At 34.3% G+C, this 19,019-nt stretch overlaps 1 protein-coding gene across 1 annotated transcript; it reads left to right on the top strand.

Moving 5' to 3' along the window:
* The first annotated feature begins 11,418 nt into the window (after positions 1–11,418).
* LOC147389400 (zinc finger protein ZAT9-like) lies at positions 11,419–13,175 on the top strand. The gene has a single exon (XM_086417487.1). The coding sequence runs from the start codon at positions 11,546–11,548 to the stop codon at positions 12,983–12,985; it is 1,440 nt and encodes a 479-aa protein (XP_086273613.1). The 5' UTR covers positions 11,419–11,545; the 3' UTR covers positions 12,986–13,175.
* Positions 13,176–19,019: the final 5,844 nt, after the last annotated feature.

Below are 19,019 nucleotides of genomic sequence, written 5' to 3' on the forward strand. Positions count from 1 at the left end.
GAAAAATATCTCTATTTTTAATTGGGGTGTAATAAGTAAAAGTAGAGGGGCCTCCAATAGCTCTCTTTATTTATTACATCTTAACTTATCAACTTTGGCTACAATCATTCAGTTATCCAGGGATCATTGTACTCGAGGGATTTAATTTACAATCAATCACTTGCTCTACGTCACGTTTCTCATGACACAATGAGCATGACATGTCTACAATGCACCCTAGACAACTATACGATCTCAAATCAGTTTCTCAACTTGGATTAAGGGTCACAATTTTTTATCTTATCTTTGAGAGGACACTTATATTTTTACATTTTATTTTGTGCAAATCAAAATCAAAGGACACATGAAATCAACTTTTCACTCTATGACCATCATCGATTTATCGCCAATCACTTCCTTGAAATAGTAGTAAAAGCGACGTCTCCTTCAGAAGATAAATTTAAGATCAAATTATGATTGTTCATGATGTATCATGTTTCCTTAACAAAGTTACTAAGTTGGTCAATAATTATTGTGTGAAAGGGAAAAAAATAATCGAATACTCATTGAGAGAAATCTAATGATTGAAAATTTAGTAAAGTAAAATCTTAATTTCGGAACCTACAATACATAATAATGATTATGAAGGAATTATTCGTGGGCAATTTTTATAATCAATGTATACAAAAATCTATAGATAGACAAAATGTATTTTGTCGACATGTGAGAACCATGTGAAGAATCTTGTGTAAGAGATTCGGAATAGAGAGAGATTAAATCATTGTGAAAAATGCATTTCACCAATGATTTTTTATTTATTTTTGGATAATGGGGGTGTCTGGACTTACGTTCGACTAAGGGGACTGGATGAATCAGGGTCAGCACCAAAGCATATGGGCCCGTCCCCCGGGCACGTGCAACACCAACACATCACACACACCAAGTAAGTGAGGGAGCAAGGCCCTCGCAGGTGGTCCGAAGGAAATATTGCTCACACGTGATATAGAACACACAACCTACGAACTCTCACAAAAAATATACTTACAATTTGTTCAATTGAAGATGGGTCAGGATCCTAAAATCATGATCTTAACTGTTTAAACACAAAATTCAATGATTGAGATTTATTCTCGAGATAAATATCTTTGAGATTTATATTATCAATAAATTGTCGAAAGAGAATAAAAAAATCATCATTTTTATTAAATCATGAAGAACATTATATAATTCCTATTTACTTAAAAAAAGAAAAAAAAAGGTGAGAAAACTTCAATCCTCTACAATCCAAAAATAAATTGATTCCATATACTCAGTGGTACTTGTTGTCGGATAGAACTGAATCAATTCCAAGTCTCATCAATACAAGATATAGAAAATCTGAGATTTTTTTATTCTGATTCCAATTAAAAGTGTCCTCATTGAAAACTCTAGGAGGATAAATATATGTACAATTGCTCTGAAAGTAACAAAATATGCTCTAATGGAATCAATCACATGAGCTCGAGAGTAAAAATATAGGATAGAAATGGATAAAAAAATCCTTTTTTTTTTTACTCTCTTGATTTCACCTATCTCTGTCTCTTCATATCCTTTTAAAAAGTGGTACCCACAAAGCTTTTATGATGAGAATTAGTTAAATCAATCAGTCAAAGTGTGTCGAATGAGAAGGTGACCGTTACCAACTTGAATTTCTGTGTTTGAGAGGAGAGGACAGGACATAAGGACTTGGTCTTTTGAGTGCAAATGATTGGAGAGTGGAGGGAACGCTTGGGCTATGAGATCACCACATAATTAGTGGACACAGAAATTTTGGCCCCAATTATCTATATCTTTAATGGAGGGCGAGGACATATTCTCCGGGCACACCTATCTCTTTCAATTTTATTTAAAAAAAAAAAAAACTCTTTTAATTTATCAAGCTTGTTCCTAAACAAATCTTACTTTATGAATCAGATTAAAAAAATTCAAAGAAAAACATTCTAACAAAACAAAAATAATTATCTTTGAGTCTAATCTAAGGTGTAGAAAATGGATCGTCAATGAATTCTCAAATTCAATGATGAATATTAATTTTAAATTTTTTTTATTTTAATTTAAAAAAAATTTTATAATAAAAATACACAGTTAGGTCTGTTAAATAAATCTCTCATATTTCTAAAATTGAGCCTAGATAAGCTTGTCGGGAAGGGTAGGTCAAGTATTTGAAACCCCACAAAGCAATGAATTCCTTGGGATCACCCTCCATGATCTGTTGACCTTCGACTCAACCAGTTGCACGTAGGACTTTCAAAAAGGGCGGTGCGTCTCATCCGAAGGGCGGGGATACCCACAATAAGAAAAAAAAAAATGTACAAACTTGCAAAATATTACTGATTTTTTATTTTTTATAAACACGATCAAAGTCTTCTAAGAGGAACACTTGATGAATGACAATAGTAGAATCTATTAATATAGCCTAATTAATGATTTCTATTAGGGGTGCAACTTGGTTCGGCTAGAGGTTAAATTGAAACAAAATCAACATAGGTCAGTTCCACTAAATAAGAACCAGGACAGAACCAAATTCCATTGGAACCAAACCAACCCAACCCAAACAGATCTAACGTTGGTTTGGTTCAGTTCTACGGATTGCCAATATTCTATAAATTGTAAAGAATATTTTTTAATGAAAAAACAAACATATAATAAATATAAAATTTCATATAATAATCACTAATCTATCCATAAAAAGTCATTAGTTATCCACAAAAAATACTAATCCATCTCTTAACTCTTAAAATAATTCATAATAATAATTATTTACATATATATTTATTTATTTATTGCATAACCCGGAATCGAACTGCAACTTTTTCCAAACCACACCAAAACTATCGGTTTGGTTCAGTTCTCGGTTTGAACCGGACCAAGTTGCACCCCTAATTTCTAACCATTGAATTTGAGGTTTTTTACATCATGCGCTTAAAACCAACTGACTGGCCTAGTTAAAGTTTGTGATTAAGAAAATGACAACATCAAATGGCTTAAACTCGCAAAGAAGGATAGCATTTAGTTTATTGGTCCATCAAATCAAAGAAAAAGAAAAAAAAATGGATCCAAGAGCTCAGAACATTGTGCATACTATTAAGGTCCATGGGCCTTACTCAACCTTACAAAACCGACGTGTAAGTTGAGGGTTGCCATCACCTCAAATACCGCACAAATCGAGCACTCAGGACCGATGTGGGACTATTTGTTCTAACACATACCTCCATAAGAAAAAAATATATTAACAAACAAGAAATAACAAAAAAAAAAAAAAGTGTATAAATAACCCCAATCAAACAAATAATGTACATTTAGTTTGTGGATTTTGCAGATTTATTAGTGTTTGACAAGGCCGTTCATTGGCACGATGGGTACCAAACCCAAACCTTCACAATTTCGGCCCAAACTCATTATCATCAAAGCCTCATCACAAAGATATACTCTACTCAATTCTATCAAGAATTATGTCATCTTCGGTTATTGAAAGTATGTTCATGTCCTCTTTCATTATTAAATACATGTTCTTTTGGGTCTTCTTCTCGCTCTATAGAAGCTAGGGCTGCAACCAGGGTGGGCTGGCCCGAACATAACCCGGTTGATGGGCGAGCTTGGGCCAAGTTATGTAGAAGATTAGTTCAGCCTAGGTTAGAATATCTCAACCTGACCTCAATTTGGATTGAGGATTTAGACAACCCAACTCAATCTAAACCTGATGCTATATACAAATACACACACACACACAAAATTACATTAGTTATACATTTTTATTAATTTAAAAAAATATTTTTTTAGGATAATTACACTTTGATCGCGTGTGGTTTGGCATAATTCCATGTTGACCACCTAGTGTTTAGACAATTACACTTATCTCCTCCATGTCATCTAATGTGTTCACTTGCCCCATTTCCATCTACTTGCAGTCATCCAAACAGTTAAAAAATATTTTTTTATAAAGACAATTTTACCCTTTTTAAAATGCAATTCATTTTTATAAACAAAATATACATGTCAAAAAATGAGTTTACTTGTGAATGCATTGACGAGGACATTTTTATAGTTTTAAAATTTAATTTTTTTTCTTGTACAAAAAAGGCTAAAATGAGAGGGTAAAATTGTAAAATAACATCTGAACTTCAACACGGTGTGTGAAAGGAGAGGTAAGCGCAATTGTCAAAATGTTAGGGGGTCAACATGGAAATATACCAAACCAAAGGGGTCAAAGTGTAATTTTCCCTATTTTTTTTTAAATTATTTCTTCCTACATATATTAAGGGAAGCAAATAAATCTTATATGTTAAAAAAGAAATACATCATCAAAATGAAATTAGGTTGTTCAACGAGCCCAGCCTACCTAAAATTACCTAACTCAGGCTAATCCGAGCTCAACCCGATTTTAGAAAATCAAGCTCGGATCAGTGAGCTCAGGCCCAATGGTCAGGTTGAGTTGAGCTAGGGCTGAGGATTCTGCTACTTGGGCTGAACCTGGGTTTGCCCTCCAACCCACCCATTTCAGCCCTGCTACAAGCCTCATCTTGTATATTATTTGAAAGTTTTCAAAATGAAAGACGAGGCCCATTGCAACTTTTCGGATTAAGTATTGTTGATATTTTTAAATTATAAAAGTACTCTTAAATTTGAAATAATTTATCAATAATAATACAAACTAAAACAAAATTGTTTTTATCTTTTAACATTTCTCTCAACAAGTAACAAAATATGCATCGATGCTTCTTAGGAAGGTACCACACCAGTGTTTAGAAGTAGAGAAAACTTATGCTGGAAATGGAGAGTTGATGATCTCGAGGTGTTGGGTTCATAGAAGAAGACTTCTCTACAGTAAATAATATAAATTGAACCTTAGATCCAAACGTAATTGAAAATAAAATCTTCATTTCTCCAATCCGAAAAGTTGGAAAGGATGCAACCTGGGAATTCCTACGTAACTAGGAAAAACAAAATTGGGTTGGACTAACCCGAGCCCAATGGCTCCATTCCTTATCTTGGGCAATGTTTGGGCTTTTAGAATTTGAATCGGTCTTATCCAGGTTTGTTCAAATTCTAATTATAGCCCAAACATTGGCTGATTCAAATTAGCTCGACTTGCTTATATATATGTACACCCACCAAGGTGAAGAATGGATAAGCGAATCGAGCTAACAAAAAATGAAAACAAATTATATATTTACACCTACCATATGAGCCGGGTTTGTTCTAAGGTGGCAAACCACAAACCTGAGTTCGAACCGAGGGAATCAAGGAACCAAATAACAGAGGGTTATACCATCAAAGAAAGATATCTGAGTTGACTCGGTTCATTCGACTTTCAAGTTGACTTCCTATACAAACTGGAAAAAAGACATACTTGGTCAAGATATACATTTTTTAAACATAAATTGGTAAATAAATATATATTAGATTTTAAATATTAAAATAATTTTACATATAGATAACATGTATATATATTAAATTTTTTAGATATAAGCCGGAGATGATAATGATGAATATGCATTTTAAAATTGTCTAGCCCAAGTCAACTCGTAAGTCATAAAGTTGACTCAACTCAATGGACAGTGGAGTCAGGGTTTTGGAGTATTAAAACATTGCACCAACAACCATAATATCATGGTCAATCACTTACACTAGAAAGTGGGCATGTGCAATGTAAGTGGTCTAAGTATCTTAACTAGAGTTAACTGAACTAAACTAGAGACAGCAACACTAACTCTCACCAGTGTTGAGATCTCACTTTCAAGCTTTTCTACTAATTTTAGATCTAATCTTTCTTGCAAAATAAGTCATATTATCTCATTTAATTTTGATTAGATAGATTAGCTTAATGGGAACTTTTTTTTTTAAATTTCAAATGTTGAAACAAATATCTCATTAACACTAGTAGGGCATCTTGTTTTCTAAGTAATTTAGTGTGGGACTACTTCACCAGCTATTTCTTCTACTTTTTGCTCATCAAAGTAAAGCAAGCTTGTATGTTTGTTTTACACCATTGATGGCTGCTTTTGCACTTAAATTGTGATGGTTTTTATAAGTTTTAAACATAATTTTAAAACACGTCGAGTTGAATGGAAACTCGGCTAACTTGATTGGGTTTTCAAGGTTAGTTAGTTATATATATATATATAAAATATTTTTGTGGAAAAAAAAATATTTATAAACTTAATATGTTTTTATTGTACTTGTCCAAGCCGACTCTCGAGTTGACTACTAATGATCCCAACAAGAATAGAGAGAACTTAATGATAAATTAATGATCAACTTGAGAATCGTTCACCATTCATTATAATATTGGGATTTGCTAATGGAATCTAATTACGAGAGATAATGCTGAAAGAATGGTTTACATAAGTTGTTAGGTTTGGTTAAATTTATCATTAAAGAATTGCAAGATTTTACAACCAAAAAAAAAAAAAAGGCAAAAGGGGCTGAATATGAAAGTTTAATAAGTGAGACTGAAATAGGATTATTAAGACATTAACCAAAATAAAAATTTAGAATCACTCAAAAGATGGCAGATAGCTCTCTTTAAGCAAAGCATCAAGGCATGTGGTATGCATGGGGGCTCACAATTGTCAGGTCTCATCTAAGGGATCTTCTAGGTCAAAAGTCAATTACTTTGTTTTCAATAAAAGTGCTTCTATGGAATCACCTATAAGAATCACAATTGCGATTTCTATCGGTTGGGAACAATCTTTAGGGATCGACTATTTTTTCAAGTCTTAGAAGTGTTTTATAAGTTACGATGTATTGGTTGAAAAACAACTTTCGTAGATGATTTGGTCATTACATTGAAATTTTTGGATATCTTTTTTAATTAATTTAAATCTCAAAAATATTTTTCGGGAGTATTCAGTCATTGAACGAAAAATGGAGTTACATTTTCATAAAACTTGCAATTTGTATTCTGTTCGCCTGTAAAAAAAACCCTATAGATTTGAGATCTCAAAGTTTATAGAGGCGTTTTCTCCAACCGCCTGTAAAGAAAACCCTAATCGTTTGAAATCATATTATTATACAAGAATGACTGAGATTAGTTTATAGGCGGTTCTAAGAAAGACGTCACTGTACTTGTGCTTCTAAATCTCGTCTTTTTTGTAGTGCCTTTTGTTAAAATCTAGAAAAAAAAAAACAATATTTTGAGATATAGTGATAATTTTACGGGTGAAAAATATAAAATCTATCCCTCAAATTAAATGTTAATAATAATCTAATTTTTATTATCTAATTATTTATGTTTGGACTCTCAATTCCCAACCTAGACATGATAAAGATGAAGGAAGAAGAGTATAATAATATCATGATGATAAGGTACTTTTTATGGTTGGTTAGAGGGAGTGTGATTCAAGGGATAAGATAGTGATTTAAGTCAATAATTAAGTAAGCAATGAAGTCTATAATCAATGAGGTTTAGTTGTAAGTTGTGACTTAGGTGGGTGTATTAGCTAGCAAGTCTAGTGGAATAAAAAGTTGAGAGAGAGAGAGAATTTAAGTCTTTCTTGTGCTTTAGAAAAAAAGGATCACCAAGTTGTTAGATCCAACTATGTTCATTCTAATCTCAATAGGTTGGATTGGATTGGTGACACATGTAATTATAACCACACATGACACAAGAAATGTTTGAGTCACCCACCACCCACCCTACTACAAGTCCAACCCCTACTTATGTTACTTTAGAATTTTTTTTTCTTTTGTGGAAACACACAACAACACAGTAGGTAATCTCTCACTAATGTTAAGTCATAGATTTGTCTCTTAACATCTTGTCCATTCAATGAAGATTAAAATCATCTTGAGATTTGTGATGAAAATGTATGTCAAAAAAAATTGGATCATTGGAAGGATTAGTTCTTGAAAAAAAAAAAAAAAAGACAAATGATGTAGGAAAAAGTCAACTAAGTTGGCAAGGGTAGAAGAAAAAATTATATTTAAAAAAGAAAAACATAATAACTTTTGAAGATTCAATAAAATTAATAAATCCAAATTAATTGAAGTTAGGCTTGACAAGGGTGGTCCATGGTTTAAATTATTCTCTTTGGACGTCGAGATGTCTCGAAAAAGCTATTATAGTCGAAGAGGCAATTGAGCAAGATAGCCAATGTGAGTCGTTCATCACATTGACTTGTTCAAATTTTGAATTTAAAATATCGGTTGAGTCAATTGAGTTTTGTGTTTTTCCATATAAAATAACTTATTTTTTTAATGATTTAAATATTTATTTTCTATATAAAAATAAGATTTTGTAATTGAGTAAAATTATAATTATTTAAATATATATGTTAATAAAAATTTCAAACCGATTTAACAAAATTTTAAAACCATGACATGAACGTCTCTTAAAAATATTCTGATCCTCCCGAAAATTTCTCAAGAAAACTTGGTATTTATTAGAAAAAGAAATCGTAAGTGAAGTTATTCTCAAGTATCAGTCTAGTATTGGAACATATGTCAAATTGAAGTAATACATGTAGAATACAAGAAATGAGAGGTACATGGGTATGCCTAAGTTCTTTAAATCTAGATATTGTAAAGAGATCGATCCAAGAATAATAAAGAAAGAAAATAATCAAGATGCAATTACACATAAATAAAAAACACATAGATTTTTACGTAATTCCGTCAAGATTGAGATACGTACACATCAATTGGTGTCATGGCCCCATTGCATAAAAATAATTGTCGATTTTAAATGTCCCCCCGAACACATCCCAAAATGTAATATACATTATAAAGAAAACAAATATACATAATTTATATATTTTCAACACATAATAATTTATTAAATCAGATGGAATCCAAATTCTTCTTCTGAACAGATCGGATTTTGGTATGATCTGAACATTTGCCGACAAAGAGCAACATTTTTGGCCCAACCAACCAACCCTATAAAAGAATATTTTGGTGACCTACTTAAAAAGAGTCGTGATTATTTTATTAAATTTTTTTTCGCTCGGTCTGTATGTATGTGGCAAGGGCACAAAATCATATATCTTTTTCTTTGGGATACACAAAAAAAAACGATCAACAATTTTGTGTCCTTGCCACGTCAACCGAGTATAGACTGAGTGAAAATTTTTGAGTCAAAAAATCATTAACGATGTAAAAATAGTCAACTTGATTGTTATTAGATTTGATAGTTTTTCATGATAGATGCTTAGTTTTTGTTAATTTATATATCACTGATCAAATTTAGTAGAACCAATTAAGTGTGACACAAGGCATTTTTCTAGTGACACGTGGCTGTCTCATGTTGGACCACATCTAATAAATAGATGGTTAGAGGTATCTTCAAGCTAGGGCCCACTGATTTTCCAGCATGAGTCTCAATCTCCAGGTTTTCCATCCGATTGATTGATCTTGTAGAGTCAATTGAGTGATTCGTGTGGGCCCAACTAATCTGCTGACTCAGCCTGGCAGCACGTGCCAAATTACACATGCGAGCGTCGCAAAAGGCGGAGCACAATAATAACATGAGAATGAGATTCATAAATTAAATACTGTTGACTCGTTCGGACGAGAGACGTACGCAAGAGACAAAAAATAGAATGAGATGTTGCCACGTGGCAAATGAGTTGGTCCTGTCAAAAGCAAGAGGTTCGGACAGGAGAGATATAAGTGGTCCAAATCCAAACAAACACACTTTACTAAATATGGACTTAAACATTCGACACAGTAACTTTTGCTGCGGTTACCAATGAAAGCTGACCGGCTCATAATTATGAGTTTTTTTATCCTTAAAATTAGAGAGCTTCTATTGCCACACCAAGCTTTACTAAGGCAACACCAATTCTTATGTAAATTGCATATAGTTGGTGTGCGTTAGTAAAAATTGGTGTGGCAATAGTAATTTTTATTTTAAATATACACTTTTTTGGGAGTTTGGGTTGGATTGAATCGGGTCAATCCAAAACTACACAGGCAGAATTGGATCACAACATTTGGACCTAATTATCAGACATTATAGATCTAATTGAACTTGTTGGAAGCAGTTTAACTTGGAGAAACGAGATCAAGAGAGGAAAGCATTCATTTGCACCATTCAAACCCAATTCAACAAGATCTTTTTCAAATTGTTATAAAAATTCCTAAATCCCCAATCAAGACTCTAAGTTCTCAAATCATATTTCGAGTATTTGACTAATTCAGTGACATAATTATTAGGGTTCTTAATGGATTAAATTACACTAGAAAGTCGATCTATTTCGATAAATTTAGATCTGAATCGAAGATTTGGGTTCTAATAATGATCCAATTTGATTACCTTTTAGATTAGTTTTAAATCAACCTTGTTTTGATCAAGATAAAATGTGAGAAATTACCTCAAAATTATAGTATATTTTGTCTAAATGTATGAATTTTATTTATATTTTCTTATATGAAATCAGATTGGATCCACCCAAGTCTAACGCAATTGTTAACTGATCGGATTTGGATCCTAAAATTGAGATCCAATAAAAAGACTTAATTCGACAAGGATCCGATCCTATCTTCATCGGATCGGACTCAAATCATCCATCCCATCCAAACTCAATCCATACTCCACTAGACATACTAATTCTGAATTTGACCAATGCCCAATTTCATTATTTAATAATTTTTATTTTTTTTTAGAGATTTATTGGGCAGACCTATATGTTGCAATTTTATTAAAAAAACTCCCTTACCTTATCAAGTTCCTTACTTGAACAATCCTTACTTTAACAATCAAACTAGCATAACTAACTTAGCAAGATATCAAATCTTACAAAGGGTTGTTGGGCCCACATGAATTATCAAATTAGCATCCCAACACCACAGTCTTCTAGATTTTATGAAAAAATTCAGATTAAAAAGAAAAAAAAAAATATTTTTGAACTTGATCGTATGTGTTGATAATGGATGACTAGTAAACGCCCAAATTTAAAATTAAAATAAAATGGTGAAAATTAATTTTTTTTTTTTTTTTGAACTTTATAAGGTAAGGTCTCTTGGGAGTTGTGAGAACTTGAAGGGGGTTTTTGTAATAAAAAAGCAACAGTTAGGTCTGCCAGGTAAATCTCTCTAACTTAATGAATTTGTGGAAAAGCAGAGGGACCAACCGACAAAGAAGGGGAAGCTAGGTAGTTTTCTTGGCTTGGAATTGAAGGGATATGAATAGGTGGGCAGTTAGGAGTAGAGAACCACTCCTCTTCACTCATCAGGAACAATGGACCAATGGTTGGACGGACACACAAACACATACATCACAACCGTCCATTCCTCACTGATTTCGTTGACTTACGTTGCCCCCACCATCATACCCACAAGAATAAGTCTCAGCCTTCTTACCCTTACATTCCACTTGTCACATACTCAACTCTACACTCTCTTCTCTCCATCAACAACTAACCAAAACTTCAACTAAAAACTAGCTACAACTCCTCCCCTCTCTCTTCACCATTCAAACACCTCACAATTTCAACTACAAGAACACCCATCTCTCTCTCTCTCTCTCAATCTTTATTTGTGGTTCTCTTTGAAATTTAACTAGTAAGGTTTTTTGGGTACATCTATGGCTACAATTGTGGATGACCAACCCATTTTAAAGCATTTTTGTAGGATTTGCAAGAAGGGATTTGGATGTGGAAGAGCTCTAGGGGGGCATATGAGAGCCCATGGGATCGGAGAAGACAATGGACACATCGAAGATGGAGATCCCGTGAGTGATTGGGAAGATAAGGTTGGTGGGAATCCGCCTCCGGGTAATAAACGCATGTACGCATTGCGGACTAATCCGAATAGACTAAAAAGTTGTCGGGTTTGTGAGAATTGTGGTCAGGAATTTTTGTCGTGGAAATCATTCCTTGAACATGGGAAATGTAGCTCCTTCGATGTGGAGTCTCTTGTGTCTTCACCGGGATCCGAGGATGAAGATGAGGTGGGGAGGAGGGGGTGTGGGTGGTCTAAAGGGAAAAGGTCAAAGAGGGCTAAAATGGGTGATTCGAGTTTGAATTGCCCATCGAGCGAGGAGGAAGACCTTGCAAATTGCCTAGTAATGCTCTCAACCGCTCGGGTTGATCCATTGGTGGCTGAGACAGAGGAGTCTTGTGCGTCGGCTAGCAAGGATGAAGAGCGGCTGAACCCAGTGCGTGTCTTGCCATCAACCCCGAATCGGATGTTGGGCAATAAATCTAAAGGGGTTCCTAAAGGGATGTTTGAATGCAAGGCTTGCAAGAAGGTTTTCAATTCTCATCAAGCTTTGGGAGGGCATAGAGCTAGTCACAAGAAGGTCAAGGGGTGTTTCGCCGCCAAGGTTAATGATCTCGACGACACATTAGTGGAAGAAGATGCGATCACCAAAGAAGAATTCTCGATCTTTCCTAAATCTAGTGCAACTCTACCCTTGGATCATCCCTCTCAATCCACATTTACTATCCCATCCAAGAGGAAATCAAAGATGCACGAATGCTCTATATGTCATCGGATCTTCTCATCAGGGCAAGCCTTAGGTGGACACAAGAGGTGTCATTGGCTCACTACGAATGCAAATGCAAATGCAACCCATACTTCTTCCATTGCAAAGTTTCATCATTTTCAAGATGAAGGCCAAAACATCCCTCAAAGACCAAAATTCGATAATTCAGATCCTATCGATCTTAACCTCCCTGCACCAATCGATGATACTGCTCAAGTTCGACAGGATCACAAGAACACATTAAGCTTTGAAGTCCCTGCTCCCACGGAAATCTATTTTCAACCATGGTTAGGAGGGCATTTAAACAATGGCCACGAAAACTTCCAACACCACTATAATAACAAGATTGCCACCGCCACCACCACTATGACAACGACCAACATCAAGCCTTTGATGCCCAATGTGGAAGATGAAGCAGACTGTAAGGTGAAGCTAGCAAAACTAAGTGATCTAAAGGACATGAACTTGGATGGTGGTTCTTCTCCATGGTTGCAAGTTGGGATTGGTTCAACTAGTAATGTGGGTACCCAAGTATGAACCAAATCACAATGTATTTTGTATCAGAAAAATTGTAATTACAGATTCAAGAAAAACCCAAATCCATTGATCAATTTTTTTTCTTACTTTATATATTGTAATTCTTTGGTGGGTCATTTATAGAGTCCCATCTATAAGTCCTGATAATATATATTTCAGGCAATTTTTTAATAAAAATTGGTTTTCCTCATATATGTTTCCATTGGAGCCATAAAAAAAAGAGATGGAAACAGAACAGTTCAGAGCAGTAGTACTCTTTACTTTTAGTATCTTTGCCTTGCTAAATTTTTTGTGATCTAGGCCTCTACTTTTGGGTCCCACACCATAAAGAACCACACCCATTAAACTCTAATTGGGAGCACTTCCTTAGTTCCTCCTATCCCTAGTTGTTGTGGATTTTTCTGACCTAAAACGATGTTTGAGGCCCTTCATCAAACATAGGGATTGAGATCCAAGGAAATAACACATCTTAGAGTTTAGGACTAATTTATGAGAGCTGGTATTGGCACCCAACTTCTACTTATTACACCCCAATCAATAATAAAGAAAATGAGTGAATGACTGAGAATAAGTAAAAGTTTGGGTGCCAACAGAAGCTTTCTCGATTTTCTTTTTTTTATGTTAGTTTATGGTGGGGGGGAGGGGGATTTATGATGTTATATGAGGCTAATTATAATCGTAAACAACTACTGAAATTGTTTAAACAAATGTTATAATGTTCTGTAATGTTTGAGATTAATGTTTTCAGACACTAAGGCATGAGGTGAGGCGTTAGGATCTCCAGTGCCTTGAGGCGTAAGTCTCATGCGTATGAATTTTTTCTTTTTTAAATAAATAGTATAAAATTTATAAATAATTTAAATTACAAAATAAAAAATATGATAACCAACATATATTTCTAATTTTAGAATTCCAAAGTTCAATCTCCATACTCAAATTCAAGTTTCAATTTCCTATAACTAAGAATTGAGAGTCAATACTCAATACTAAGCATGTCCATGATCCATCATTATAATAAATAAATTAAAAAGGTTCACGTCCACAACCAAAAAATAATCTCAAGACCCAATCATTTTCTATCTTCTACCCTATGGAATGCTTCTACATCATCCATATCATCTTCTTCTTGATTTGATCATGTGGTATCATTTTCTAAAACATCTATAACAACCTGTTTAGTAGTACTCAAAGTATAGGTGTATAAAAATATTTACATAAAATTAATAGTGAATTTAAAAAAAAAAAATTGATTTACATCTAAGGCTTACACCTCAGCAATACTTGCGCCTCAGTTGAGACATACACCTTTTATATGCCTCAACCACGCCTTAGATGGCTGGTCGCCTCACCCTAACCCCTTAGCACCCTTTTGGTGTGCTTCACCTTGAGGTCTGCCTCAAGTGCCTCTGAAAACACTTTGAGATTATAATTTGAGCCAAACCTTTGTAATATTTGAAAAGTGTGTTTTAATCTTTAATTGGCCATGATAAATAATTTAACAAATTGAGATATAATAAGTAAAAGTTGGGGTGCTGATAGCAATTCCCTAATTTATTTTGGGCCATTATTTAGTACAAGTAATCTAGGGATATATTTGTTGGAAATCAGGAGTGTTGTTCTATCTCAGCTATTCATTTGATGGTGACTCTCAAACCTCATTTGAAGATAGTTTTCCTGTTACTCTGATTTGCCCAGTCTTGTTTCACTCTACTTGCATCACTTTCTTATGAGTTGAGGGGTATTTTAGCAACTTTCAAAAATTCCCTTAAGTGGAGAGATCCAATGCGAGATGATCTAAGATAACCCTACACCAACTTATTGTGTGTTTGGTAACACTTTCAAAGTCTGAATGGAGGTGATCCACTTTTAAAATTCAGATTTTAGAAGTTTTATTTCCATTTATTTCGTTTCAGATTTTAAGCTTCAGAATAGAAATTCAAAAATTTTAAACTAACGATGGAGGATGCTAGATGAAACTTTAGAAGTTTAATTTCTAGTTTCGAGACTGCAGACTTCAAAAGTATTACCAAACATAGCATTAGTCTCATTAGTGTGCATTTGTCTTTGAAACAATGTAACCAATGTGTTTGATATATCACGGTTGATGTTGGTTCTCGCTCACACTCAATAAAATTATTCCTTTTGATCTCCTTTGATTTCAAGTTGTTGAAACTCCAATCGTTATTGTTAAGCAACATCAACTTTCTAGCCAATATTTTCAAATGCAACCTTAATTTGGATTGGCAGATTTCAGTGTCATAATTTTAAAAGTAGAACCATTTTGATTGTTGCTTCAACAACAACAACTTTCTAGCCAATATTTTCAAACGCAACCTTAATTTGGATTGGCGGATTTCATTATCATAATTTTAAAAGTATAACCATTTTGATTTGACTCCCACATGGGAATAGGTCTGGTTAAAAACCATACTTTCAAAACTAGGTTTGACATCTTGTCCATGGATGAGATCAAGTTGTCTCGGACAAGTCAACTTGTTTTAGATAAGACAATCCATTAAACTCGATTTACACTGATTAATTTACATACATTTAAATTAAAATAATTATAATGTTGTAATAAAATAACATAGATTATAAAATGTTTCATTATAAAATCATGTGTTTATTTATATAATAAATATTTAAAATCTAAATTTTTTAATTATTTTAATCAAAATCTACAAAATCTTGATTGACTCAACTGAGATTTTCAAAATATCATCTAAGATATCTTGCGAGATGATGTGAATGTTGAGATACCATGCAAATTCGTATCGTTGCTTAATTAGTCTGAGATGACTCGAGCAAGTCATCTTAGTCACATACGAGATTTAAAACCATGTTCAAAACATTCTGATCTCCGACTAATAAGTTGTTCACGTATCTGATCAAAAGCTCTAATTCTTGAAACCACATTCGATATTGCTCCAAAAATGGATTTCCACCATCATTAGAACAATGATGTATTATATGATATCCAACATCGAATTTGATAGGCCCAATTGACCAACTGGTCAAACGTCCAGGGAGAAGGTCAAACTATCAAAACAGTCTCATCAAATAGAACTACAAAATCAAAAATTGAGCCAATCAGATAAAAAGTAAAAAACCCAATTATCAATGGATAACCTTGACCATTTTATTAATTCTGAAAATGGACGGTTAGATTAATCTGATCAGATCTGGTTTGTATGGCCCACCTTAACTTGGTGTTCCAATTCCTTTTGTTGATTATGGGCCACTTGTACAGCATAGTCAGGGAGGGGCAAATTAATAAAGTACAAGTTGACTTTTAAATAAAATAATATTATAATATATATCATGTTGTATGGTATATGTGTTTTTAAAGTTTAAACATGTAGGGGAAGCTTCAGAGAGTGTGACACTTGTCCAACATTTAACGTTAGCACGTCTAGCGCACAATTGCACATTAGCAAACCCGAATTGGCCGACCGTTGACACATAAATATTTGCCTGGTCTCGAGAGAAGGAAATAATTTATCGGCCCTTGGGTCTCATTTGAGGAAGCTTTTCCCATTCGAATCAATTCTCTATAAGAATCAATTGCATTATTAGAACATTGGTCGTTGTTCTCAAAAGGTATTGTGAGTATCTATGTATATCATGTATAGTGCCTATTATAGTAGTTTGAAATTCCATTATTACTTATCAAATGAATTCAGATTAATAACTTGACGGTCATTTAAATAAATTATCGAACTTCATCCATAACTAAAGTACTTTGCCATTCTTACAAAGATGGGATTGCTCACGAACGCACATGTAGAAATAGGTGTAAACTCTTTTTCTAGAAGGCAAACCAAGCCTTGACAAGCTCCTCGAGAAGGGTAGGTTAAGTGTTCGGAACCCCATGAAGCAATGAAGGTCTGATTGACCATCAACTCAATCAGTTGCACGTAAGAATTTTCAAGGGGGCGATGTGTGTGTGACTGTGGGATTAGTCTCAACTGAAGGGTGAGGATACCCATGATAAGCCATATATATGTGTGTGTGTGTGTGTGCGTGCGTGCATGCATGCGCGCGCGCTTTGCAAAGAGCAAGAACTTATAATCAGATTTTAATCTTATTTAATTCTTCATTCTCAATTAAATCTATTAAGGGTGAGATTGATATATCTTAAAGCTATGCTGAAGAAATAAAGGAAATCAAGCTTTTAGCTAGTTCCTTTGCCACATACTCATTTGATTTTATTAGAGGAAGACAAAAAAAAAAACAGTAGATTTATTAGCTCATCTAGGAATTAGACAAAGGAATTCTTTTGTAATTGAGGGTGAATCTGTCATGACTTAAGAACTAAAGAGAATCATTATGGACGATATAACTTAAAATTATAATTGTGAATTATTAATAAAATAGGGAGGGTTGATCCCAACCTAATGCTTAATATATGGGGAATGTTAACGTTCAAGACCTCATGAAGACGTTAGCATTGTTCAACATTTTTTTTTTTTAATAATATCTCATAAGGGCATGTTAGTCTTTTACATTATAAATATATTTATTATGTTGGCATTGACATTGATTGCCAAAACATTTATTATATATATATATATATATATAATTAAAAATACTTAAATGATCATAGTATTTATTGTGTAAAAGACCAATACACCCTTGTCTTTTTCACTAAAAGACAAAACGAGGAAAGGTAATATTGAAGAAAAATAATGTTAGACATGCTAACGTCCCCATGACTATTGGACGTTAGCATTCCCATATATATATATATATGAATAACGTTCGGTAGACAATGTTCTAGAAAATATTTTGTCTAAAAAATCAACAAACTCACATCTCAAACTACATCCATGTCATAATCTACTCCCATCATTCTGTCTAAATCCCTTATCACAAGTCATCCCCACACCTTTGGGACACGTGTCACCATCTCCTCTACTGTCCCAAAATATCAACAATCACCCTCTTATACCTCAATTCTTTTAACCAAAATCCACTCATTTAACTCACCTAACACTTAGGGTATGTTTGATTGCATGGAAAGTCACTTTCCATGGAATTTGAAATCCATGGAAAATTAGTTGTGGAAAATAGGCAGGGTTGAAAAATCAAATTTCATTGTTTGATTTCACATGGATAAAATCATGGAAAAATATGAGAAAAAAGAAGAAGAGGAGAAGGAGGAAGAAGATGATAAGAGGGGGAGAGGAAGAAGAAGATGACGAGGAAGAAGGAGGGGGGAGGATGTGGCGACAACAGTGGCGGCCACAACGGCTACGACGGCGGTGACGGTGGTGGCCACGACGGCGACGATGACGGTGGTGGCCACAACAGCAACGGCGACGGCGAAGGTGGCAGCCACGACGGCGACGACGGTGACGGCGAAGGTGACGGTCACGACGGTGACGGTGGCGACGGAGGTAAATAAGGAAGATGGGGGGAGAACGTGGTGGTAGTGGTGGTGGATGAGGTGAGGGATGGAGAAGAAGGAGAAGAAAAAAAGAGATAGAAGGTGGTCGGATACAGAGCCGATGGCGACGGCGATGGTGACGACGACGACGACGAGGAGGTTAGTGTAATGGTGATGGTGGTGGTGGTGATAGTGGTGGTGATGGTAGTAGTGGTGGTGGTGGTGGTGAAGAATTGATGATGGAAAATATAGGTGGATTTCATTTTCCCACCCATATGGGTGGGAAAGTGAAATCCATGATTTAGTGGACTTTTTGAATGGAGTGGAAAATGAATTCCATTTCCATGTGCAATCAAACACTTGAAAAATGCCATTTTCCATGGAAATTGATTTTCCACCCTATTTTCCATGTGCAATCAAACATACCCTTAATTCAAATAGGTTGAAAAATCTAACTCATTTGGATCAAGCATCCCATTTACACCTCCTTCCACAAATACTTTTCCACCACCTTTAAATTACACACATCCTATTCATAAATCTCTCACCAGTTTATCATTTTCACGACTTCACCCCATTCTACCCCCTAAAAATTACCTCTAAAATCCTATAAAACCCCTTCATTCTCAACACAAACTCCCTCAT

This window comes from Akebia trifoliata, chromosome 12, assembly GCF_017979445.1.
Source record: "Akebia trifoliata isolate Shusen 1 chromosome 12, ASM1797944v1, whole genome shotgun sequence".
Lineage (NCBI taxonomy): Eukaryota > Viridiplantae > Streptophyta > Magnoliopsida > Ranunculales > Lardizabalaceae > Akebia > Akebia trifoliata.

Excerpts from the sequence above, each read along its gene's own strand:
- LOC147389400 (XM_086417487.1), top strand. The coding sequence starts at position 11,546 with ATGGCTACAATTGTGGATGACCAACCCATTTTAAAGCATTTTTGTAGG.